The 26,578-nt window shown below is 33.5% G+C and overlaps 2 protein-coding genes across 3 annotated transcripts; both read right to left on the bottom strand.

Moving 5' to 3' along the window:
• Positions 1–8: 8 nt before the first annotated feature.
• Positions 9–7,791, bottom strand: LOC100255646 (adoMet-dependent rRNA methyltransferase spb1). The gene is made up of 11 exons (XM_019218968.2): positions 7,181–7,791; positions 6,051–6,098; positions 5,809–5,964; positions 5,633–5,679; positions 5,068–5,224; positions 4,922–4,983; positions 3,564–3,750; positions 2,675–2,764; positions 2,009–2,148; positions 1,794–1,917; positions 9–1,333 (listed from the first exon to the last, which is right to left on the bottom strand). Exons 1-11 carry the CDS (start codon positions 7,652–7,654, stop codon positions 290–292), a joined length of 2,529 nt encoding a protein of 842 aa, XP_019074513.1. The 5' UTR covers positions 7,655–7,791; the 3' UTR covers positions 9–289.
• Positions 7,792–8,698: 907 nt separating this feature from the next.
• Positions 8,699–13,311, bottom strand: LOC100248585 (protein RER1B). Of its 2 annotated transcripts, none has more exons than XM_059735828.1 (4): positions 13,195–13,311; positions 12,210–12,579; positions 9,145–9,325; positions 8,699–9,037 (listed from the first exon to the last, which is right to left on the bottom strand). In XM_059735828.1, the coding sequence occupies exons 2-4, from the start codon at positions 12,557–12,559 to the stop codon at positions 8,984–8,986; spliced, it is 585 nt and encodes a 194-aa protein (XP_059591811.1). In that variant the 5' UTR covers positions 12,560–12,579; positions 13,195–13,311; the 3' UTR covers positions 8,699–8,983. The 2 variants fall into 2 exon arrangements, with proteins under 2 accessions (XP_059591811.1, XP_019074623.1); XM_019219078.2 differs by having other exon boundaries at positions 12,210–12,587; positions 13,195–13,305.
• Positions 13,312–26,578: the final 13,267 nt, after the last annotated feature.

The following is a 26,578-nucleotide window of genomic DNA, read 5'->3' as shown; positions in this document are numbered from 1 at the left end:
AAAAATCATTCTAGGCGAAGGGAAAATAAATAAATAAATTTCCTCATCTGCTTGGTTTGGTTCATCCTCTACCACAAAAAACCACACAACAACAGGGGAACATGAGAAAGTATGCATGAACCCTGCACTCAGAAGCCCAACACTTCCGCCATAAATCTTTCTTGTTAACTTTAGAAATTAAAAACAAAAAGCATAAAGGAAAATAATTTTTTTTTAAAAAAGGCCAAAAACCCTTTTTGGAAGGGAAGCGATAACTTAGTTATTTCATGACTAACAGGCTATCAGCAGGTCAGTCGTGCATGTTCATCCTATTTCCTTTCCTTCCCCCCTTTCCGCTCTTAGCTGAAGCCTTTGCAGACCCTTTATTACCCTTTTGACCATTTGCGTTCTTTCCCTTCCTGAAACCACCCTTCTTTGAAGGGCCTTTCCCTTGCTTGCTCATTCCTCTTGACCTGGCATCCTTCTTCATGCGCCGATCAACAAGGACTTTACCCTTCCCAGCCCTGACTTGAACCCCTTTCTTTGCAACCACATATTCCTTTTGAGGCCTTTTAGGCGCTGCCTTCTTATAAAGTTGTTCAATCAGCCTCCCCTTTGAACGATCAGAGATGTCAGTCTGATCTGAAATAGTGTTTGCCTTCTTCCTAACCTTCTCTAGCTTCCTCATTGCTGCCCTTTTCTTTCGGGCTTTGGCCTCTGCTACCTTCTTTGCAGGCCGGGCATCAATTTCTTTAAATTGTGCTCTCATTGCAGCTATCTCCTCTTTGGTCACAGGCTTAATAGTCTGGCAGTGTCTGGCTTCCTCATCCGCAAACCATTGAGGCAAGCCTTTGTCATGAAACATGTACTTATTATAAGCATCATCAAGTATCCTCTCCCTCTCCTTTTTCCTTAGCATCTTCTTTGCACAAGCCAATATCTCAGCTTTTGCATGAATATCTTCATCATCTGATTCGTCCGAGGATGAGTCATCACTCGAATCTGTACTTGGAGCAGGGACAATCTCAAAATCTTCTTCTGCCTTGGAAGCTTCAATTTGAGGGGGATTGATCTCTGAAGGTTTGCGTGCTTTATTTTCCTTGGCCTTCTTTGGGATGGAGAGTGTTTTCTCCTGTCTGTCCACCTCCATTTCATCTTCACTCTCGTGCTTCCCCAAATCTCCCTCCTCTGCTGCTTCAGCAAAGATGTCCTGGCTAAACCACTTATCTGTAATCTCCCTTTGAGTCGGCATTTCCTCTCCATGGAGTGGGACCATGAGAGGATTTGCTTCAAGATCAGCCTGATTGTCGTTATCGGAATCATGATCAGAATGAATTATATCATCATCACCATCCTGCATGGCCAAAAGGGAAAACCCAAGCTGTCAACAAACAAAATTGTACAACCAAAGCAGGTCTAATACCAACATTGCCCTTCCATAATAATATTTGATAATAGTTGGATTTACTCATCCCCCTACAAGAAGATTCAGAAATAAGAAGAAAGAGAAGCATGCAGGAACAGAACCTTGAAACAGATCAGAAACATTTAAGCAGTCATGGGGTGATGGCAAAGTCACTGACTCGTAAGTGGAAAATCAGAAGCATTTAAGGAAGCATAGGGGGAAGTCTTTGAGAAGTGTGTCATAAAAATAACAAGCCAAAAACCAAAAGTAAACAAAACAAAATGAAAACACCCAAAGAGAAAGGCATCTATGCATATTTTGACAAGCAAGCTCTGTTGGTCTAAGAGATGGAAGAAGGTGGAAGAGTAGATAAAGTTTGTATCTGTACTGATAAACACATTAACCATACCTCCAAAAGGTCATCCTCAGAATGCTTTTTTCTTGCACGCTTACGCTGCTTTGTACTTCCCTCCCTTCTGGCCACAAACTGTTCGTATACTTGATCAAGCATCTCTTCCATTTGCTCATCATATCTAACATCATAATTTAAGCAACAAATACATAGTTTTAGTGTGGACATTTCTAAAGCTATCAGAAGTTTAATGTAAGGAACAAGAGAATCACCGTCTCCGTTCTTCATCAGAATCCATATCACTGGCAGAATGCTCCTGGGTTTCCTCACGGGTTCTTTCATCTTCACTATCTACCACACCATCACCCTCATCATACTCGGTGGAATTAACAGCAAGAAGGTCTTTCTTCGCCTGAAGGGCAATGATACAAACACAAAATGATGAGAAAGCCAGCATAGATATCAAAAAGTGATAATTTCAGTAAAGATTAATTTAACTTTCAGTAGACAAATGAAATTTCCATTTGCATGACCAGCCAAGTTCACATTAAAACACACCAAGGAATTCCTCACAATAGATCGTCACATCTTCTAATGAGAAAAGCTTGCACATTGTTGCAGCAGGTTGAAAACATTTCAAAAACTCAAATGTGGCAGCTGCTTTGCCATTTTATGCCCAAAATATAGATTAAAGCAATTGGTAAAAAGCCTTAAAGAATCTGTGCGGGAAACAATGCATAGGCACAACATGTATGCAATTGCATACAGCTGCCAACTCCAGCAATTTCAGAGTACTTGATAGTGCAGTGATTATTGTGACATGATGTAGAAGCATAACTAGATATAAAAAATAAAAAATAAAAAATAAAAATCAGAAACCTGATTTTATTTATGAAACCAAATTCTTAAAAAGTATATATGGCAAACTGGAAGCAAACCTTGATTGAAGAAAGAGAGAATAATTCATGGTCAGTATAACCCTCTTCCAGCGCATCTACTTGCATTCCTGTTACCTTCCGAGCCTTATCCTGAGAAATTCGAAATATAGTAAAGCAAAGAATCAGCTAAAAATTTATGACAATTCTGTGTGCCATGATTTATAATCTCAAAATGGAACACTCAGAACTTTTGAAATGTTTTTTTAAGGATCAAAACTGAACGCTAATGCAATCTGAAAATATTGGAGTAATGATGGTGACAGAGATGGCAATCATCAGCAAGCTCGGGTAAGCCAATTGTCAAAACCCATTAAAACATATGCATACCCATACATAAAGTCAGCTTTTCTGATAAAAGAATGCACCAATGAAGGCTTGTATTCAAGGAACCAAGTACAGCTTTTGCAAGTTCAGGTCAAAAATTCAGGCCCTATAATGGATCTATATATGTTTCAACCAAGTGTATCCAAACCCAGGCCCATCAATATCTTGGACTCAAGAGTCAAGGCAGTAAGGTGGTTGTGGTAGACTATATTGTTAGCATTGATTTTTTTTTCTTTTTTTCAATAAAAAAATAGGCACTGATATTGGTTAACCATTAATTCTAGTATCACCAAAAATTATCATGTATTATAGATTAAAGTTCCAAGATACCCATCAATTTTCGTATTAAAACATAAAATAACTTAAGTTTGGTAGTATGGAGAGCACAGCAAAAATAACTTTGCATTGGTTTCCCAACTCACCTTCTTAATGGTCGCTGCTTGTGTCTCTGTACTATATATACTTACTACATTTATAAACATATGCATGCACACACCTTCAGATTATATATATATACACACATACAGAGAGAGAGGGAGGGAATGCCCTCAAGGAGGCTATAAACCTTTGCTTGTCTTTTTGCAAGAAGTTTCTTTGTTCTTTTCTTTTTGCGCTCCATAGCATAAGTCAACTCCTCCATTTCATTAAGCATTCTCTCATCTTCATCAACAACTTTCTCATGGTCATCCTCTGCAGCAGTAGAAGTAGCCTTTTGTACAGGGGATAAAGCCTTCCTTACATGCATCCGCCACCTACACAACAACAGAAACATGAAAATATGCAACATGAACCACATCTTATGTCAAATAATGAAGCTCAAGCACCCTTGAACAGATGATTGACTAGAAAAGGCACACATTGCATGAGCTACAAATACATGGATATGATATGGATACAACAATTTTTATTTTGTTCCTCAAATGTATATCAAGAACCCACTTCTCCAGAATTATAGCCAAAACAATGAATTGGAGTGACACCCATCATCTAATGATTACCAGCACAGGATTCCCGTCCTAAAACTGTAAAAGTTAGATCATCAGTTGCACTATACTATGAATTGTTTGTGAACCATTACATTATTCTCTTGAAACATCCAAATAAATAGTGAAATAGAACAGATCTGTAAAGTCTAGATGAATGTCCTTCTAGTGGAACTCTGACGAACGACTCCTCAAATAGAGGTTCACAGGCTATGTGGACCACAAGCTACAAATGTGATGAATTCTGAAAGAATGGTAAAGATAATGCTGCACTAAACTTAATCCAATCCTCATCCAGCTTAAGAATTTTACCCAAAAACTTTCCAAAGCCATGTCATGTCAACCTGATAAAAGTGTGTTCCAAGGTATCATCAACATGTCTTCTTTACGTGAATATATATATATATATAGACAAGAAGCCCCATGAGCAGCTCAACTGGCATTGCTGCTATTTAAAAATGGGAGGTCCTAAGTTGGGTCTCAAGCTTAGAAGGTCCTTGAGAGAGGAGCCTTGTATCAGGGATTTTCCCAATTTTGATAGTGGGTTTCTGCATTATCACGGGAAAAAATACATATAAGAATAAGCTAATGAAAATTGATGAAACCCAGCCACATCCTAACCTCAAATCAAGCTTTACATCACATAGGCCCAAACTCATTAGGAGGCAATACAGGCTACAATGTCATCCCATGGTACAAGTACCATCATCCAATTGGCCACACCAAAACCTTGAAAATCTAGTAAATAAATAATAATAATAAATAAATAAAAAACCACCACTACCACCTCCAAAAACCTTATCATCACCGACTGAAACCAAAACAACAAAGGGAGAGGAGGGAGGGGGAAGAGAGAAAAAACCAAGAAAAGTAAACAATGAAGCACATAAACAAATACTGAGCATTGCAGAGAAAAAGAAGACATGTCTGTGTATCTTACTTCAAAAGATGCTTGAAGTCTTGCTTTCCCAAAACACGCAGATCATCACAAAGAGTTTTAACCTTCCAAGAAAACAGCACTCAAGTAGTTAGAACTTCCAGAAAAGGACAACATAAATTACATCATTGACAAGACAAGAAAATTACCTCTTCTGTTGTTAAAGCATGATCCTTTATAGGCAGAGAAGCAGGATCATCAAAGCTTATAGAAGTAACTGAACCAAGGATCTCAAGAGGAGTATCAGACCAGATAAAGTTTGTAGCTGAAGAAACTTTCCTCAAAGTTGTGTCCCCATCCTCATACCTGCAACAAGAATGTAATTAGCAACAAACAAAACACAGATCCAGGTTTACATGCACGCATACAAATAACAACAATGTAAAGTATAAACTGAAAATCATGCAAGGCTGTACACTACCACAGTAACTATAAAAGGATATAAGAATCTCAAAACAGTTTCTAAATTCATGTGCAAACATTAAAGAAGGACCCAGCCTTGCAATATTGCAGCCAGAAGATCCATTACTTTAAATTCATGGGCACAAACATTTTTTAACAAACTAAAATACAAAAAACATTCACACAAAGAAGCAAAGGCAGTCAGGCAATTTTCTGTTTGTTGAATCACTAAAGCAAGAATGATGCTGATCATATGTGAATCTGAAGAAACTGATAAACTCAAATAAGAATCATCTCAAGAACAAGGTTTACCCATCACGGTGTCTCTTTTGCTTTGTTCCCCTAAGTACATCCACCACCTAAATTGTGGAAATTCATACAAACAAGAAACACAACATCAAATTAAAGGTGAGAAAAGGAAAAAGAAAAGGAATATGAAGGTAAATAAGAAAGGCAAGCAGTTCTCAAATTTTTTTCAATAAAATTACCTTTCGAGGTTCTATGGTGCCCTGAAATAAATGCTTCACATCAAGAAGGCGTGGATCAATCTTTGCAGGAGCTTTATACTTAAGGCCCAAAACAAAAATTTCTGCAGAAGTTGAACGACTAGCAGCTGGCTTATCAACCTCAACCTTCTCAAACAGCTGCATATCATATTCAAGAATCACAAACATACATCATCCGTAGAAATCTTCCCAAGATATCTTAGCAAATGATAAAGAAACATTACCTGCTTGAGGCAGTAGAGGACTGAATTGTAGTCTTGTGACCTGAAAACCTATAACAAGACAATAGATGCGAAGCACCTCATATTAAAAGCCTAATTCTTCCCATTTCTAAACCACACAGATTCAGTTAACCTAAAAAAAATATTGAACAGCTTCATGCCAATGCAACATCCATAGGAAACAACACCAAGCACCAAAACACAAAGACAATTGTGAACTATCGACCATAGACATCCATACACCAAAACAAGTAAGAAGGAAATTAACTACACCGTAGTATTAAACTAATGTGAAGGGCAATAAAACACTAACAATTCCTCCTCATATACAAAAATCCTCCATTTCATGCAAAGGTAAAAACATAAGAATCACTATCAAGCCAAATATAATATTTTTTTTTTTGATAGGTATCAAGCCAACTATAACTATTAAGCTTTGTATTTTTTTTTTTTTTTTTTTTTGGACAGGTAAAGAAAAAGAACTATTAAAAAGAGGTGCCAAATGAGCGACTCAAGGTATGCAATACCTATACACCCGCCACCAAAAACCACAAAAAGAGGAAAAGAAAACATCCAAACAGATGGGGCTAAAACAACCTCAACAAGAGCCCAACCAATCAACAAAACTAACTAAAGTTAGAGGATAATCATCTATGAACAGATTTGTATTTTTTAGCACAGTGAGAAGCATATCTAAGAAAGAAATCCAGTATTAATCATTTCAACTTTGGTTTCTTTTAAGCTTTTCAAAAACCAGATGGAGCCTGCATGAATAAAATGAACTGAAATAAACATGAATTCAACATATTGGGTTCAGTTGTTAAAGAACTGAACTCGAGCATAGTTCCACTTAATTTGGATGCCAAATTCCGTGGAATCCAAAAACCATGTTTCACTGACGAATTCATTTAGTGGATTCTAGCTCTACAAAATGTAAATTCAATTCCAACTTCTAAATCCAAATCATTAGTGTATAAAGCAAACTAACCAGAAACAAGAACCGTGGGTTTCAATTCCAATACAAATGAAGGATAATTAACAGCATAAGAATCTATTTGAATTTTATAATAAACTCTCAAAACTAGAATATACAGAACCACACAGAACCATGAAACCAGAAGCATAGCACATACCTTAGTAACAAATGCACCTTTAGGAGCCAAGAACTGAGTCGCGAGCCTCAACGCATCGATAACCAGCGCATTCTGAGCCGTGGCCTCCTGCGTCCACGCGCCTCCTATATTCGGAGAACCGTCATGGAGAACAATATCGAAAGCGGCACATCCGTACTCACTCATCAGCTTCTTAACCCTAGCCTTACACGCAGGCTTCGTGATGTCCTCTTCGATGGAGATTGCGCCGCGGACCGGAGCGATAGGATTGAGATCAACGCCGAGGATGAAGCTGCCGACGGGAACGCGTTCGACGGCGGCTTGCATCCAACCGCCAGGTGCAGCGCAGAGGTCGAGGACGGCGCGGGAGGAGCGGAGGAAGTTGTACTTTGAATCGAGCTGAACGAGCTTCCATGCGGCTCGAGAACGGTAACCGTGCTCTTTGGCGAGGTGGTAGAACTTGTCCAAACGGTGCTTGCCCTTCACCTTCCCCATCTCGCAATGGGTTACAGGCTAGGGTTAGGATTAGGGTTCTCGTGGACTTGGCAGTGCGAAAGAGGCTATCGGGGGTATTAGGGTTTTGGGGGTTTTGAGGTTTGTTTGCATACGTTTCCTTGGTATTTAAAGGTTTGTTTGGATTTTATTTTAATTTATATCTTTTCTTTTGACTCACTGTACATGTACTAAAAAAATTTAAAATTTTCATGTATTGCTTAAATCAAATAATAATATGAATTATTGTGAACATTTGGTTTAATTTAACAATTCACTTTTAATTAAACTGTAAAAAAAAATTGATATTATTTAAATAAATGATTAGAATAAATAAATGCAATATCCGATACCATATAATTAATAAAAAAATCTTTAGATATTAAAACCCGACCTTTGTTTTAAAAGACCTCGAAAGCATGTTGTGAAAGTCATATATGATTTTTCCCTATTCACTTCCACTAAAAAAAATTGTTGCAACATGTTTTTATATTTTTAAACGTTTTAATAACTATGATATATAATGTTTTATTTTTAAGCATTTTTCATTTATTTATGTAATCATTTTTTAAAACAATCCTAGTGAAAACAACTAAAATTTACTTTTTGAAAACATTTTGTTTAGAAGGCAGAAACAGATGATGACCTAAATTCCTTAACCATGGCTATATCAAGTCCAGAAATCCATTGGAGACTGTGGTTAATGCTAACCTTTATTTACCATTACTTTTAAAGAGTTATTATATTAATATTATTATTATAAATAATTAAAAAAAATATTACTCACAAAATAACTTTTTGTAGAATCAAGCTTATTCAAAATGTAAAATATTAATGGATTTTCATATTAAACTCCCTTTTAAATCAAACTTTAAAAATTACTCAACCCAAGCTTAAAAACAGAGCTTTTACCCATCAAAATCCATCCAAACACAGCCTGAAGCCCCAAAAAGATAGAATGCAATGAACAAGTTATCAATGAAATAGGAGGATACAAATTAATAAATAGGATTATAGTTCCATGGGGACTAATAGTGAAGCAATCAGTCAAGAACAAAATCCTACAGATGATATATTTCCCAATCAAAAAGATAATTGAACCTTAATTATGTTGGTGTACAAACAATTTTCAATCCTGCAACATCTGCAAATTTTAACATGGCAGAGGCATCAACTACATGCTAAATCCATAATAAAGTAGTAGATACATGTCACTTCAGAAAGAAGAAATTCTCTGAAGTCCATAAATCATCTTAATTCCTGTTTTGCTTTTCTTTTCCCTCCTTTTCTTGGTTGTTATTTCAGTTGCTGTGGTCATTGATCAGCCGAGGTTCAGTCCATATTGGAGCCACTGCTACTTGCAAAAGATTTTTTGCCGCCATATTTCTGTCAAGAATCCATGAAAATCAGTGGGTTACCTTAAAAATACATCCAAAGCTGCTTCACCAGAGGTAGTTGCATGGGAGCAAAGATAATTAGGACTTGAAACTCACCTGCTTCCCCATACTGAAGGGAACATACTTGTATTTGATCATGTGTACGATTTGGCGCTTCATTGTAAGGATGAATAAAACAATCCAGTAACACAGTAATATAGGCCAAAATACAGGAACATCAAATGCAGAAAAGAAGGTCAAGACAAATGCCACACAGAAAGCCTTTGTAATGGAGTACCTAGAATCATGAAATAAAAACACAAAATTATCCCCTGGCAAGCATATCACATAGGATTCAAATATATAATGTAACAACTCTATCAATTCATCTGGGAAATTCAGGTGTTGAATGAAAGAAAGCAAAATACAGTAATGCCAAACATGAATTTTAGGATTGAAGCTGAGGAAATAAATCACCATAAAAAGAAAAAAAAAATCTTAAAAAGAATTCAGATACAACATAAGAATCATAAAAGAATGGTTGCAGAGATGATGGGGTGAATTTTATGTTTTCTTTTCTGATAAGCAAATAGAGCTCAAATAAAAGAGTGCCAAGAAAAGGGAGCGACCCTATGTATACACGAAGTATACAAAAAAAAACAAACAAAGAACACCAACACGTAACTACAAAAAACAGCCACAAAACCCAGACAACCCACAACTAAAACTATCTAAGAAGTCCAACATTTACAAATTTCCCAAATCTAACGAAACATTTGAGCAGTCCAAGAGGGCTCTAACGAAATTCTCCTTCAACCTATGATCTGAGAACTCTTCACCATTTTAAAGATTCAATGATTGCGCTCTTTCCAAATGCACCAGAACAAACACGGATGCCATTTGCCAAACAAGTCATCTCTTTTTATCCAATCCCTTAACTTGAGGAGCAAATTTCTCACTATCACTGGAAACGCCCAATTCATGCCAAACATTGTTAAGAGAGACATCCATAACCCTTTTGTCCTCTCATAGAGAATCAGGATGTGGTCAGTAGACTTTTTTCTCTCTTTTCAAAGATATCTTTTAACCATCAACCATCCCCTCTTCATTAACAGGTCTATAGTTAAAATCTTCCCCCATCTTGCTTCCAAAGTTAAAGAGAGGGGTAAAAAAAACAACAACAAGGTCTCATAGGAGCACAAGCAGCCTTCCTTAGCTGGGAACTCCACTCTAGTTTCAGCATGCATACAAAGAACTGTAGAATGACTTTACACTGAAAATTCCCTCTTTCCAAATTAAGATATCTTCTTCTACTTCTTACATTTGTCATGTAAATAAGTTCCAAAAATTGGGATACCCCTCCATTTCCAAACTTGAAAGGATCTTCTAATTTGCACCAGCCATTGACCTCCACTACCTCCCCCTTCCCACAGGTCTGAAACCATCGCATTCTTATGAGAAGCCAAACTGAACAGCAAAGGAAAAGCTTCTTTCATACAGTAATTCCCCACTCAATTGTCCCACCAAAATTTTGCTTGTCCACCATTTTTAACCCAAAAGGTTTTTCTTTGGGTGAATTCCTCCCCACCTTTTCTAATGTCTTTCCACAGACTCAGACCAACAGTCTCCTTCACCTCATAGGAATTCCATCCCCTTCCTATTCCCCAAACTTCCCTTTAATGACCTTCCTCCACAAGCTCTCCCGCTCAAGGCAAACCTCCACAACCATTTGCCAAGTAAGGCCCTACTAAGAACCTCCAATCTTCTAATGCCCAAACCTCCAAACTTTTTTGTCCTTACAAACCTTAGACCAGTCCACTTTATGCATCTTGTTGCCTTCCCAAAGGGTGACTTCTTGTATGTTTCATAAAGAAAACAAAACAAAGGTTGTTGAGAACTGAATCAGGTAAAATAAAGGTTGAAGAAACTGTTTCTTCTACCAAAATGCACAATCTGAAGAGAGATTTACGCATTAAAAACGATTTTTTCAGAAGTTCACGAGTCGCACAAACCTTTGACATGTGAATCAGGTATGCGTATAAATGAACTGAACTATGAGATATTAAATGAGTAAACAATTTACTATCATTAGGAATGCACTTTCTTTTTCCTGCCATATACAATCTTTTGATGAACAGCATACAAAATTACATTGTCATGTCCCACCTAAGTGCACAGACATATATAATTGAAGTGTGAGTTGAGCATCAGATAATGAGATAAGGTTAAACAATATAAGTATGCAGCCACATTAGGTAAGAACATTCTTTGTTTACATGAGTTGCCCCACCATGGCTGACCAAGAATTATCTGACATGCAAATGCAAGACACTCTGCTAGAAATAGGAATTTCAAACATTATGAGTCCAGCCAACAATAATGTACAATTTTGAAGCTTGGGCTGCTTCCGCAATTAACTTCTATAAATGCAAACAGCTGGACTTCTAGTTTGATATATTTGCAAACCACAATCACATTTTCATCTTTTTATAAAATTCTAAAATTCCGTACATCCATACAATAGGTGTAAGCATTACAGCATTCCAAGACCCATACATAACAAAATAGGTATATAGACAACATCACTAGTGATTCCAAATCCAAACTAGTGAGATAAAGAGAGGAGTTTTGTACTAAGAAAAGGTGAGGAAGGGCACTACAACTTACAAAGTATGGTCACAAGAAGCATAATAACCTAATTCAAGTCAGAGTTTTTGAGTCTTGCATTCCAATGCCGAGTTTGCAGCAATAGGTTTTCAATAACTCCCAAAACATTTTTGCAGAAAATCACTAAATCATGTGAATATGAAACAACTCTATCATGTAAAGTCAAGTAATGTGCAAATCGACTCCTTGAAAAGGTGGGTAAATCTTTTGAGCCTCAAGAATCTTTAGTATATTAATGATTAATATAATTTTGCATTGTCTGATTATTCTAGATTCTCTGTCAAATCTTGCCATCATTGAGCACAAATTACAGATCACTTACAGCATCAACAATCCAAAAATGAATGAAATCTAAGCGCTCTCTTGATACAAACCACCAATCAAATTAACGCCACCCATAATGAAATGAAGTACATAGGATAGGATATTGCATGCTGAAATGAAAACAACTGATAAATGAAACCTTAAAGCAAAATAATGCAAGGCACCAAACTAACAAAATAAGAAACACATACCAGAACTTAAACTCAGGGAGACGGCGAATGAAAGGCTTGAATTCATCTGAACCTTTTGTGGGCAGTAAAGCCTCATTCGAAGTTTCTAGCTCTGGGTCAACCAGAGGAGATAGGAACCCAATCAACAAATTCAAAAGATATATGCCCAAACCATAAGAAACAACATAAAACCCTTGAACATAATAAACCCTCAAAGCATAAATCGCAGCCACAACTAGGGTTCCAACCCATCTATACACCGGGTGAGGAGTAGTTTTATCCAGATAATACTGAAAAAGCCTGGACGCATCAGTTTTCCATTGGATCACAGGTGACACTGCCGAGGGGCCACCACCTCCGGTTCCCTCCATGAAAATCAACCTTCACACTCCTGTAGATCTAATAGAAAGCACCAATCAACTCAAGCAAACACACTTACAACAAAAATACTACACACATTATCACTTAGTTTCTACTTGGTTTCAAATTTAATGTACGGAACAAATTAAAATCAATCCAATATCTTCCATTGCCTCCCTATAAATTAAGCTTCACCCTCCATCAGATCTAGCAATCCAACAAATCAAGCATTTGCTCATGTTAAACAAGGGAAAATGCAAGAAAAAGAAATTGGAATCCCATAATTTCCCCTTGCTTCGGAACCGGAAAACCCCCAAACCCAACTAATTGACTGGGTTGAGTTGAACTTTCAAATTTTTTCAGAAACCTCAACCAAAAAAATAAAAAAATAAAAGCAAGACCCATGATTTCTCTATCTCTAATTTCTTATACTTCCCCATCTTTTCTCAGCAACCAAACAAAAAAAAAAGCCCCATGGCCTCAGAAGAAACAGATCCACAATCTCCAAACCCTATATTCCAATCAACAGAAAATCTGAAAAATATTATCAGAAAAAAAAAAAATTGATAGATCAAGCAAAAGAAAACAAATAAGAGGAATCCAATGGAAAACCAAGACAAATCGGCCTGTGGGGACTGAAACCCACCTCTTCAGTGACTGCAGAGAGCTGTAGCAGAGAAGAACGGAGATAAATTTTTGGCAACGGAAGGCAAAAGCAAGTGTATGAAGGCCTTGGGGGCCTTTTTGACATTTTGTCTCCAGTTCCCGACAGCGACGCGTTTTTGTGGACGGAATCACCGGCATTTTTAGGGTAGATTCTTTACTCCCGTGGTAATTTTCAGTTCCTACTGCGGTAAGAAAAAAAATGACCGCTTGGTAAAGACTCGGTTGACTTGATCTTCTCAAAGGAAAAAACAAAAATGGTACCTTGCTAAAAATAGGGATATTTGATTAAATGGGTGGCTGAAACCTAATTTAAAAAATTTAATCCTTTAGACTTATTTTGATAAAAATATATTTATTTTTTTTATAAAAATATATATTTTTAAAATCTACATGTAAATACTTAAAATGATAAAAAAAAAAATTTATATAAAAAATAGATTAATCTTTAAGAAAAAATATAGACCAATTTTTTACATAATTGTCCTCAACATATTAATTATTTACATGTGTTTTAAAAAGAAGTAAAAAAATGTATAAGGATATTTTTGTCCAAATCTAATATTTTTTAGGATTAAGAAAAGTTGAGGATTAGATTTATAAAGTAAGATGATTTCATCTCTTTTTAAAAGTAATAATATAAAGTTGAATTTGATTTTCACCATTTTCATAATTTTAACTACTTATTTGACAGATAATCAATTTATTACTTTGGTTTGTTTCTTATGGATGCAATTTAGATTTCAATAAAGTCACATGAGTGTGTTATTAAGGCTATGTTTGATTTTTGAAAAATCCGAAGGAAAATGCAAAAGAAGTAAAATAGAGATAAGAAGTTTTAAAAAAAAAGGAGAATAAAAAATAAGTTTAAATTTAATAAATTATTTTTTATATCTTTTTTCAAACTCATTTTATTTATTTCTGTCTATTATAATTTTAAAATATATAAATTTTAAATTAATTTTAATTATATTTTATTTTCTTTTATATTTTTTTATAGTGAAACTAAATATGAGAAAATTATTTTCTTAATATTTTTTTTGTAGCATTTTTTGGGAACCAACACATAGCCTAAAGGTTTTTATTTAATTAAAAGGATGAAATCATCCCAATTCTAACCCTCCATTATTTTTTAACCTAACAAAATATATATTTTTATTAAAAAAACATTAATTTTTATTATAAAAATAATATTTTATTTTAAAAATTAAATTTATATAAAAATAAATAAATTATTTTTCAAATTCAAAAACGATAGAAGTTAAATTTATTTGCATGGAAAAAGTTTCTAACACTATATAAAAATGAATTTTTTTTAACCTTGTAGACTTATTTTAAAGTCGTGAAGGAGTCGAATAATATGTACATAGTTGGATACAAGTCGTTACATTTAATCAATTAATTTTTATATTAATTATCTAAAAAAATGAATATTTTTTATCTTAATTATACTGAAAAAAATTAATATTCCTGATAAGATATCTTTAATGAGTCTTTTATCTTATCTTTTTAATATTTGAATTTATTTCTTTATTGTTAAACTATTTTTTTAGATAATAATGTTTTTTTTTTTTGAGTTTTACATTCAACAAATGCAGATAAATTACGGCGGTTGGTAAACAGTAAGGCGATATTTGTTTTTTAGCTGAATAGAAAAAGTCAAAATATTTGGTTTTTTCTATTCAGTTAAAAGTAACATGTTGACATCATCCAACATAACTAAATTAAACCTATTGATAATAAGTTTATTTTAGCTATATTGGATGATGTCAATAAGTTACTTTTAGCTAAATAAAAAAAATCAAATATTTTAATTTTTTTTATTCAGCCAAAAATCAAATATCACCTAAATCTAATTAGACTTATCCAGGATTGGGCTTTTAACCGAGATAGAATATAGGCATCTTGGAATATGGCCGGCTACGATGGTCAAGTTAGGAACTTTGACCAGATTTTTAGTCTCCGCTGCTTCCTCCTCTTCTTTCGTTTTTGCATTACTACTCCCTTTTTCTCTCTTTCATCCTATTATAATATTTCTAACTTAAAAATTGCAAGTTATGAATCCATATATCTCCCACATTTCCACCTAAGATGCCTAATAAAATACCACTTCCAACTTTTACGCCAAACTGAGTCATGAGCAAGGCTTGGAGAGTGATAAACCATTTTATAGAATAGAAGTGTCTGTATCAAAATCTGAAATGTTTTTAATCAATTTTTAACATTTTTAAATATGTTTTAAAAATAATTTTATATTTATTACATTATTTTTAATTATGAGATATATTTATATAATTATTTTTTAAACTAATTCTTAAAAAAATAAGTGAAAATAATTAAAAGATATTTTTTTTAAATATCCGATGTTCCATAAGGGTCATTGTTTTCTCAAAACATTTTAAGTCAATTTGAAAATACTAGCAAAACAAAATAGAGGAAAAATAATGCAAACAAAATATTTATTGAAATTAAAATATATTGTGGGTACAATCTCAAAAATAATATTATTTTTAAAATAATATTTTCTCTCTGATTCTTTTGCCTTAATCACATTTTGGAAGACGATGATAACGTTTTCTTGATTTTGAAGATCAATTGAGGGTTACAAGTGGCTTATTCCCGAAGAACACGTGTAGCAGTTTCTTTTCTGTTTACCGAACTTGTATGAAGTTTTGTTGTGAAGCCTATTTTTCCCGTACAAAGTTACCTTTGGATTTTCTCCTGATACGAAATTATCTTTGAATTTTCTCCTTAGGATTTTCCTTTCTAATTTTTGAATTTTCTCCTCCTGATGGAAGACACCTCTATTAATAGATGAAGATAAGGAATTTGAATTTCAAATTCCCGAAATTTAGTTGCTTAATTCAAGGGATTTAATTAATTGATTTTAGCAAATTTTCTTCTACGGGAAGTTTTACCAACAAGATAATTATCCTTTTTATAATCGGAGATTAGAGAAACTTACCCATAAAAGATTGTTTTTTTAAATAAAATTATTTATTTTGAAGATCAAATTAGTGGCAATTTAATCTACTAATTTTTTTATATCTACAAATGCCCCCACCTCAAGACGCACCAGTTACATGCGTTGTCATGTGGCCATGTGAGTCTTGAAGTAATTTTTTTTTTCAAAGAAATATTTTAATAGGAAGTTTCCTATTTTTTTTTAAAAAAAATATTTTTTTCCCACTTTTTTTTTCAAATTACACTTCATTTTTCTACTTATTTTACACTTTGAATCCTCTTCCAATTCATTTTTCCTTCTTATTTTACACTTTTAATCATCTTTCAATTTGTCATTTCTATATATATTTTTTTATATATATAAAAAGGACAAAGAAACTTGACTTATAACTTTTTCAAAAGCTCTTTTAATCATTACGTATTCTTCAACCCAACTTGTAAGTTTTTTTTTTTGTTTGTTATATATATATATCATGCCATACCAAGACCATGTCGTGGGTGACATGTCAAATTCAATGGAAACGTGCCATAATGGTGTTGCCTTGAAACGTGATCACCTGCATGTATATATATATATATATATATATATTTGAGCTTCAATTGGTGTATGGATGAAGATTTGGTAAATGTCCATTTATGTGATCTCCTAAAAAGTGAATGGAAATTTTCTTTTAATATATATAACATGATTGGAAAAAGTCAACATTTCATGAGTGATTTCCATACATTTATATAATGTTACACGTGTTCTCCTTAATTTTTTTTTTTTTAAGGAAGACTTCAAGACGCATATTTTAATAGGAAGTTTCTATTTTTTTTTTAAATATTTCTTTCTCATTTTTTTTTCAAACTTCACTTCATTTTCTTGTTTTACACTTTAAATCATCTTTCAATTCGTTTTTCTTCTTGCTTTACACTTTCAATTCTCTTCCAAAATATATATATATATATATATATATATATATATATATATATATATATATATATATATTATATAAATGGAATAATAATTAAAAAACTTGACTTGAACTTTTTCAGAGAACTCTTTTGATCATTGAGTGTTCTTCAACCCAACTTAAGAAATCTGACTTGATTTCACCACGAGAAATCTTCATCTCTTCAAACTTGTAAGTTTTTTTTTTTTGTTTGTTATATATATATATCATGCCATACCAAGACCATGTCGTGGGTGGCATGTCAAATTCAATGGAAACATGCCATAATGGTTCACCTGCATATATATATATATATATATATATTTGAGCTTCAATTGGTGTATGGATGAAGATGTAGTAAGTATCCATTTACGTGATCTCCTAAAAAGTGAAAGGAGATTTTCTTTTAATATATATAACATGAATGGAAAAAGTCAACATTCCATGTGATTTCCATACATTTATATATACATGTTACACGTGTTCTCCTTAATTTTAATTTTTTTTTAAGGAAGAAAAAAACTTACTTTTTAGAGCACGTGTGAGCCTTCATCATTTACAGAGATGAATTTGATTTTAGGTAATTTTATTTAATTAATTAATTAATTAATTAATTTTTTAATTACCTTAATATTTGAGGGGATTTTTTTGTAATAAAATTAAATATCCATAAAAAATGAATATTTAAAATTTGACCCTTGTGTAATCAAGTCGTAACCCTAATGTGAGTAGTGTCGTATTTTCAGTATTTATGTGCTAAAGTCTTCACTCATGCAAATTGGCTTGACTTGAATACATAGTGGTGTTCAAGTTTTAATATTTAATTAAAACCTGAAATAATACTTGGTATCTATGCAAACAAGTTATAGCCCTGAAACTACGCAGTGTTGTATTTTCGGCGCTTATGTGCTAAAGTCTTCACTCATGCAAATTGGCTTGACTTGAATGCATTGTGATATTTCAAGGGAGAAAAAGACCTTCATTTTTTGAACGCACGTCGGCCTCTATTATTCGCAAAGGCGAATTTGATTTCAGGTAATTTACTTTAATTTAATTAATTCATAATTGAAAAAAATACCTTAATACTTGAGGGGAATTTTTAACAAAATTAAATATCCGTAAAAAAAATGAATATTTAAGATTTGACCCTCATGTAATCAAGTTGTAGCCCTAACGCAAAACGGTGTCGTATTTTCGGCACTTATGTGCTAAAGTCTTCACCCATGTAAATTGGCTTGACTTGAATGCAGAGTGGTGTTCAAGTTTTAATATTTAATTAAAACCAGAATAATACTTGGTATCTATGCAAACAAGTTATGACCTTGATGCTACACGGTGTTGTACTTTCAGTACTTAATACGACTTAAGTGCTAAGGTCTTCAGCCATGTGAATTGGTCTGACTTAAACGCATAGTGACATTTAAAAACCTAGACTCATATTTTATTCATTTTTTTTCTACCTTTTTTTTTTGTGTAGGATGGTGTTCTTCAAATGTTTTAAGGAGAAGACTGTAACCATTCTTGAGGATGATAGTGAAGATTTTGAGGAAGGGACTACTTTGTTAGTGCCAGTGACAAAGGACCCATTACACATTTCTTCTTGGTCCCGAGTTTCATATTGCAAGCTTACAAATATCAGCAATTCAAAACTTAATAAAGTGAAACCTATTTCTGATGTTCTGCTGTTGAATTCCTCTCACCCAACTACTACTGAGGTTTATGATGAATTTGGATTGTTGGGTTCTCATGTTCGTGATGGAGAAGCCAAATGGGGAAGCTCATTCAAAGTACTTGGGGAATCTTTCTTTATCGAAGGATATTGGGAATGGGTTAAGGAGGTATTGGGTTAGCATGGACCATTCCTTAAAGGATGTAAGCTTTATGAAGCTATTTTTGCATCCTTATTCAGGTATGATCGTCATGCCTCTATGATTAGGGCCTTTTGCGAATGTTGGTGTCCTACCACTAACACCTTGCATACTTCCATTGGAGAGGTTTCCATCTCTCTTTGGGACTTGTATCGTATTGCTGGACTACCCATTAGTGGATCTTTTTATGATGAGATGGTACTGAGCGCAGAAGAGTTATGTAATGATACAACAAAGTCCTCACTCCCACCAAGTTGTTGAAACTTATTCCTTGCATATCATCAAATTTGCTTTGAGATGAAAGGGAAGTCTTCAGTCAAGTTAGCCTCTTGGGTGTCATTTTGGTACAAAGACTCTATGAAGTATGCAAAATCTCCAAATAAAAGTACAAGGAATAAGGCGTAGAGGCCTAAGGAGACTCATAACCCCTCCAGGGAAATTGATCCTTTTAAATCCCGTACTCAGTCGGAGATGGAAGTTTTTTACAACCTTGGCGTAGCTGAGACAGATGTTAAAGAAACTTACTTAGCCGCTTTCTTAGCATGTTGGTTATGTAAGTTTGTTCTTCCTTAGGGGGGTGTCAATTTGATTCGTCTTGGAGTCTTCAAAGTAGCTAGTAGAATGGCTCAAGGTGAGACATTTAGCCTTGTTGTTCCGGTGTTGGCAAGCATTTACAATGGCTTAAGTGAAATTGCTTGTTTTTCGAAACCTAGGACTAATGCATCTATTTTCCCTATTCATTACTTATATGGATGGTTAGATGAATATTTCAACACCCATTTCATTTTTCCTTCTTGGAACCATCCCCCACGGATGACTTATTACGCTAGTGAGTTTTCTGCTAAGTGTTTTGATGATTTGCAAGCTCAGACTTTGATAATGTCTTGTAAAAGCATAAAGTTGGACCATTTCGCATTGCGCCGCAAGGAGTGTGTGCACTGGATTGATAATGAATCTTAGTGTTACAAAAGCTTCTTATCTCATAAGTCTTCACTCTAGCTATTTATCTTTGCAAGAAGGTAACCATCGGGTGACCCAACCGTATTATCCTCATCGGTTTTCCAAGCAATTTGGGTATCCTCAAGACCTTCCAGGAAGTTTGCCAGAGATTTTTTGCATTGGAACTTTAGAAGCGGTGTATCAACATTGGGAGTCATGCACCTAGCTTGGTACCTACTCCAAAGTTACTATACCAGATTATCATAGTCTTGAAGAGTTTTCAGTCACCAAGGCTTATGTGGATTGGTGGATTAGAGTGCGTAATCCTGGTAAGGAAATTCTTACTACTGCTTGTATAGAGCCCCCTCCTGATTCTTCTTGGCAAATACCCTCAAAATCTTTAGAGAGTAGAACGCGTAAGAATGACTCAAGTGTTTCTACTAAGGAGAATGTTAAAGACAATGTTGAGAATGATTTTGATGATTTACCTGATGATTCAAGAGCTTCTTCTAAGCGCTCAGTGGGTGGACACCAAACTAATACCTTTACATACTTAGAGCATGAGGAAACTATTTTCAATGGTGGTAATACTCACAATCACAAGACTTTGAAGCAACATAAAAATGCAGAGGGTTTTTGTGTATCAGACGACGACTCTGAAAATACAAGTGAATGTCACTTCAAATGCCGAAAGATTAAACCCAACCCTGTGTACTATGATGAGACCAACTCTCATCCTCTTGATGCAGATGTTTTTTTTGCTGACGTCCCAACTTCTACTTAACCGATAGATCTTGATGGTGAAAAGGTAATTTTTTATTTTTTTTTATTTTTTATTTTTTTAGCATTGATACTAACAAAAATAATATTTGCCTTAGGTGGTGGGTGACAACCAATTTGTCGATGAAGGGGATGAGTCATCTTCTAAGGATCGGTTCGAAAATGTTGTTGCTATTAGGGAGTCAACAACTTTTACCTCGACTATGTAACGAGATAATCACTTTATCATCCCATCACCTTTACCTCGTTCTCGTTTGGATGATGAAAGTATTACTAACATTTTAAGTGATGTTTTGATTGAATCTCAAGGTCAAAACACCACAATTGGAGATACAACATATAATGAATTGACACTTTTAGCAGTTACATGTTTAATTGTTGAACAACAATCTCCATGCCCTATTGTGGTTGCTTCTTCTACTTCCATTCACACGTTCGATGTCAAACAAATCATCCTTAATGCCCAATGCCAGGCAACACTTATGATAGGAGAAGACATTAAGGAGATGATTATCAAAACTTCCAATGAGCGTCTCCCATTATTGAGAGAAAAAATTGATAAGCTTTTCAATGCTATCACGAAGATTGGAGTGAACCCTTCACCATTGAAGTTTCAGATTGAGAAGTACATGGAAAGTGTAGATCACCTCGATGCAGTGCAACACACCCATTCTATGAAGATATATCTGGAAGTACAAAGCAAATGTTTAGCTATTATTGTGTCTCAGATTGTGGATACTCTAAACTCTAAGGGTGTACAGGCAAACCGTCATCAATCATTAAAGGTCGACTTAGCTACTCTTGATGCTAAACAGGAAGCACTTAAGAAGGAATTGGAGCAACTAGGTATACAAAAGTAGTGTCTTCACAACTCAATCTTGGAGATCGATGAAATTATAGCCAATAAACAGAATGATGTTTCTCGCTTGAGGAAAGAACACGTCATTATTGCCCAAACCCCCGTGCTTACTGATGTCGATGTCAAGACTTTAGAGACACTTCAAGAAGCCTTAAGGACTCAACGTGACGAGCTTGCATGCTTGGTGTGGATGTGATCGTTGTACATTTTTACTTAGTTTTAGCTCTCATTCTTTTCCTTCATTCATTTTTTTTTTATTAAGATGTAATAAAGTCTAGCATTTGTTGAGTCAGATTAGTGGTAAATGATTTTCCTAAAAATACTTTTAAATAAAACATTTTCAGTACAAACACTTTTAAAGATAAATGCTATTAAACGCACTCTAAGAACAAAAATGTATTTTTCAGTACTTACAAAAAATGTATCAATTTTCATTACTTACAAAAAAAAATATCATCAATCAAGTAATGTTATATATATATTTTTAGATTTTATTATTTGTATCTTAATTTTATTTATTTGTACTATTATATTCTACTATCATTCGTTTGTATATTTGTTTAACGGCTTAAATCTCATCACATATATTTAATATTTCTTATTTTTTATTCAGAAAGTACCACATCGATAGTTTATCATTTTTTAAGTTTCAAAAAGAGAGAAGCCTATTGATTACGAAATTTAGGAACAACCGTATAATTTTTGAAGTTTACTATTTGCTCCATAAAAGAGAAAACATGTTGATATGTTCTCCAAACACACACGTGATTTGATAACTTCAATTCCCTCCACAAAACATCCCATGTTTAATATTTGATCAGACAAATGGGAGATGAGCATCCATTAATTACCCCTTTACTATTCCAACAATTCAACGTCCTACCCGCCCTCTATTATCACTCCTCCCCCTCGTGTGAACTGTTGTTAAAAACATAAAAAACTGTTTTTCAAAAACACATCTAGCAATTTTTTTTTTGATAAAAAGTATTTTTTATTACATATTTTAATTATTTTAAGTTATTTTCACTTTTTTTAATATTATTTTGAAAAATAATTATCAGAATATAAAAAACGATGTAAAACACTTTAAATGAGTATTATTTTTTAAAAGTATTCGAGAACATAGAAAATAGTTCCGTTTTTTGAAAATAGTTTCTAAAAATTATTTTTTTATTACTATTTGAAAAAACGTTTTCAAGCCAGCACCACCCTTTTTTTTTTTTTTCAATTTTTCATTAAGTTTAAGGTTTGAAGAATGGGTAAAGATGATATAACGATGTTGACTTTAGATTAAGAGTCAAGGCTTGAAATGGTGCCCCGAGGTTTTGGGCCAAGCTTTGGCGGGCCTTGGCCCAAAATTCTAGTTGTCCACCTTACCTTGACCGAGATTGATATTCAGGGGTGTCTTCAAAAGTATAAAAATTATAAATTTCTAGGGTTTTCTCTCCTCTGGTTTTTTATTTATTTTTTATTATTTCATAATTTTATATGGGAAATAAGTGAAAATTAAAAATTAAAAATTAAAAAGATAAATGAGATATTTGTTGAAATTTATTTAATCAAAATTTTAGGAAAGATGAATAAAATTAACTTTCTAGACGAGTGTCATTTTGAAAAATAAAAAATAAAATAATTTTTTTATAAAATTAATAAAAATAACTTTTATTTTTACTTTTTTTAATCCTCATAAATAATAATTTCAATTTCATCATTTCATATCCAAATCCAATCCAAATGAAGTCCAATGAAAAAGACAATCTTCCATGTGCCGAAAGGAGAGGTGGTCACCACCCTTTAGTCTCTCGAATTCAATAAGGTAGGAACAGTGCCCTTATCATAGAATGTGACCTTTTTAATTTTTTTTTGAATTTTTTTTTCTATGAAAATTTTTAATTACGAATAACTAAGAAAAAGACGAAATCAAATAATTTGTTGCCACGTCACTAAAAAAGAAACAGGTGGCCTCGTACAATGATTTCTCATTTCATGCTTTTAAAATATCATATAATACTGTCCTAAGATAAGTTCAAAGAAATAAACAGGAGAAGTGGATGACGTGGAGAAGTAAGAGCCACGGGTTGAAACGCTTGGTTGGCGCATACGTTGCGTGGCATTCGGCTTTCCAGCAAAAATAATTTTTGTACAGTCAGTCATGTGTTCCTCTCTCCTCGTTCTCGGCTCTCGGCTCTAGGCTCTCCTCGACGTCACCAGCCGGCCCAGCCATGGCTCAGTGTGCTTATCTTCGGATGGCCACCAACGAGAATTTTGGGTCAAAATTACACCGGCGACACGTGAGTGTCAACATCATCCTCCCATAAAATCTCAATTTTCAAACTGAAAATTCCCTTAAAAAATAAACCATAATTATCAATGGAGGCTTCAAATTAAAAAATAAAATTTGATTAATAATTAATGCATCATTTTTTTAATTAAAACTTATATTAAAAAAATAAAATTAATAATTAAGGTTTAATTTAAATTTTAAAAAAATATTTTTTTAATGATATGACGGGCAATAAAAAGGCCCACCAAATATGCTTTTTTTTTTTTTTTTCGGAAAATAGGTTCAAAAGTGTTTTGATAATTTTTTTTATAAAAAAATCTATTTATTTTTTGAAGACATATTTTAAGTATTTTTATTGGTTTTTAGAGAATATTTTTTAAAAAATAATTACATAAAATGATGGAAAATAATATATTAAAAGTATAATTTAATTTTCTTTTAAAAAAATGAAAACACAAAAAATATAATGAAAATATTTTAAGTTTTCAAACAAATTTTTATTTTAGAAAAAAAAAATCAGAACACTATTTTTGAATATTATTTTTAAAAACTAATTATTTAGAATGGTTTTAAAATATGTTTTGTACAAACCCTAAATCATCGTATTAATATTATTTAAAAACTATTTTTAAAATCTTTTCTAATCAAACCTTAAATTACCGAATTAATATAATTGAATTCTTCATCTGGAACATTAAATACGTGTAAAATTTAAATTAGTGACGATGATACAAATAAATAAAAATAAGATATAAAAAAATACAAATAAATACAACATATATTAATTATATGTTGTATATAATAAAAAAATAAAAATAAAAATATACATTTGGTGAGGGAATCGAAGAATCTTGGTGAAAGTGAAGATGATAATTTGGTTTTGTTGGATAAGGCCATGGGAAGATATTTTGAGAAGAGGGAACAGATATTTTTACGGGGCCTTGAAGGCTGTGGCCACTGTTCAGACCGTGAGAACCCGGTTCAAAATAAAAGTCAGAAGTGTGTCTCCTGTCATCGAAGACATTTATTTGGGAGTGGGATGGGAGGGTTCGAAAAATAACATTTAATAATTTAAAAAAATTTTGTTTTGAAAAATATTATTTTTTATTTTTCATCAAGAACTGTTTTAAAAATTTATAAAAATTAGGAATTGAATCGATTTAATGACTTGAAAAGAGGATTTAATGATATAATTTTAGGCATTAATTATGTTAAATATATTTAATTAATATTAATTAGAATCAAAATTAATTTAAAGTAATAGACAACGTTTTGAAATAAAAGCTTGTTTGTACTTGTCAAAACATTTAATTGTTCATCAACTTTTTATCACAACTATCAATTCTTTTGTATTTTGTTTTTCGCGTAACAAAAAAAAAAATATCAATATATATTGTTAATACATACACTTTGGAGATTTGGGCTTACTACTAATTCGACCAAACAATGCTAATTGGTGATAGGGAGATTTGCCCACTACCTTCTAGTGCTTGCAACTAGGCGTGACCAAGGGGATCCTTTAACTATACATGTTTGTCTGATGATCAAGTTAAAATAGTTGCAAAGAAGCTAATGGATATAAATTGGTCGAACTATAAGATGGAAGTTTGAGAAGATAGTTAAAATGTATGGGAATAGACTTGACCCTCCTGTCTTGGTAGAAGATATGATTTATTGGAATTGAGGTTTATTCGTTTTTAAGTAATCATATAACTTAACAAAAAATTTCCTTACCTGAATTTCTAATGAATCAAGATAACCATTTATTCTAGTATAAATAGTCATTATATGTTTTTCCACCGAAAGAGGGATGATTGGGATTGTTTGAGCAATTCACGTAATCATTGACCTCTTGCCAATTGATTAAGGCTAAAATTTACTATAAAGTATTTATTTGTCATATCTTGATTAGCTCATGAGATGGTCAACTCCTTCCTCGTGAACGAGCAAGTCATGAGCATGCATAGGGTGTTGTATCAAGTTGGTTCGTTATTAAATGATTAGATCCATGTTAGGTAGTGCTCAACAAATTATTAGGAGGATGTCTATATTTGATGGGATGTGAGCTTGGCATAGGATTGAGCTTCCATATGAGTTATGGGTGTGAGTTGCTAGTGTTAGATATTCCATGACATAAGAGTTTAGGATGCATTGATTTATGGGTCGTTTCCCAAGTACGTAGATGCATTGACCTAAGAACCGCACATTGGTAGCTCAAGTAGTGATAACGTAGTTGATACATTAAATTCAGTAGGGGCACCAATGGTTTCCTTTTAGGTCTAGATTCATACGTCCGATCCTCATGAGAGTGTGCCCCTTAGACTAGTGTGATCCAAGGGCGATTCAAATACCCAGTTTATTAGATTGATATGTGAAATCTACAAGATACCAGTGGTTCCTTCCTAGGCTAGGAGATGGTTTTTGAGCAAGATTGTGAATGGGCACTAGGATGAGTAACGAGTTATGGTGCGAGTTCGGAGTACTTAGTCCAAGTATGCTTGGATGCGTTGATTTGTGGCTCATCACCTGTGTATGCAAGACTCATCAACTTGAGAACCTTTCTTCGATACTTGGGCAATGATCACCTCATTGATATGTCAAAACCAATACAAGCACTAGTGGTTCCTTCTCAAGGTCAAATTCATATGTTCGACCCTTATGAGTGTGCCCCTTGGACCAGTATAATCTAGGGATGATTTAGGTACCTTGGTTTATTTGGTTGATATGTGAAATCTAGC

Source organism: Vitis vinifera, chromosome 3, assembly GCF_030704535.1.
Source record: "Vitis vinifera cultivar Pinot Noir 40024 chromosome 3, ASM3070453v1".
Lineage (NCBI taxonomy): Eukaryota > Viridiplantae > Streptophyta > Magnoliopsida > Vitales > Vitaceae > Vitis > Vitis vinifera.
This window is presented reverse-complemented; position numbering and strand designations above follow the sequence as displayed.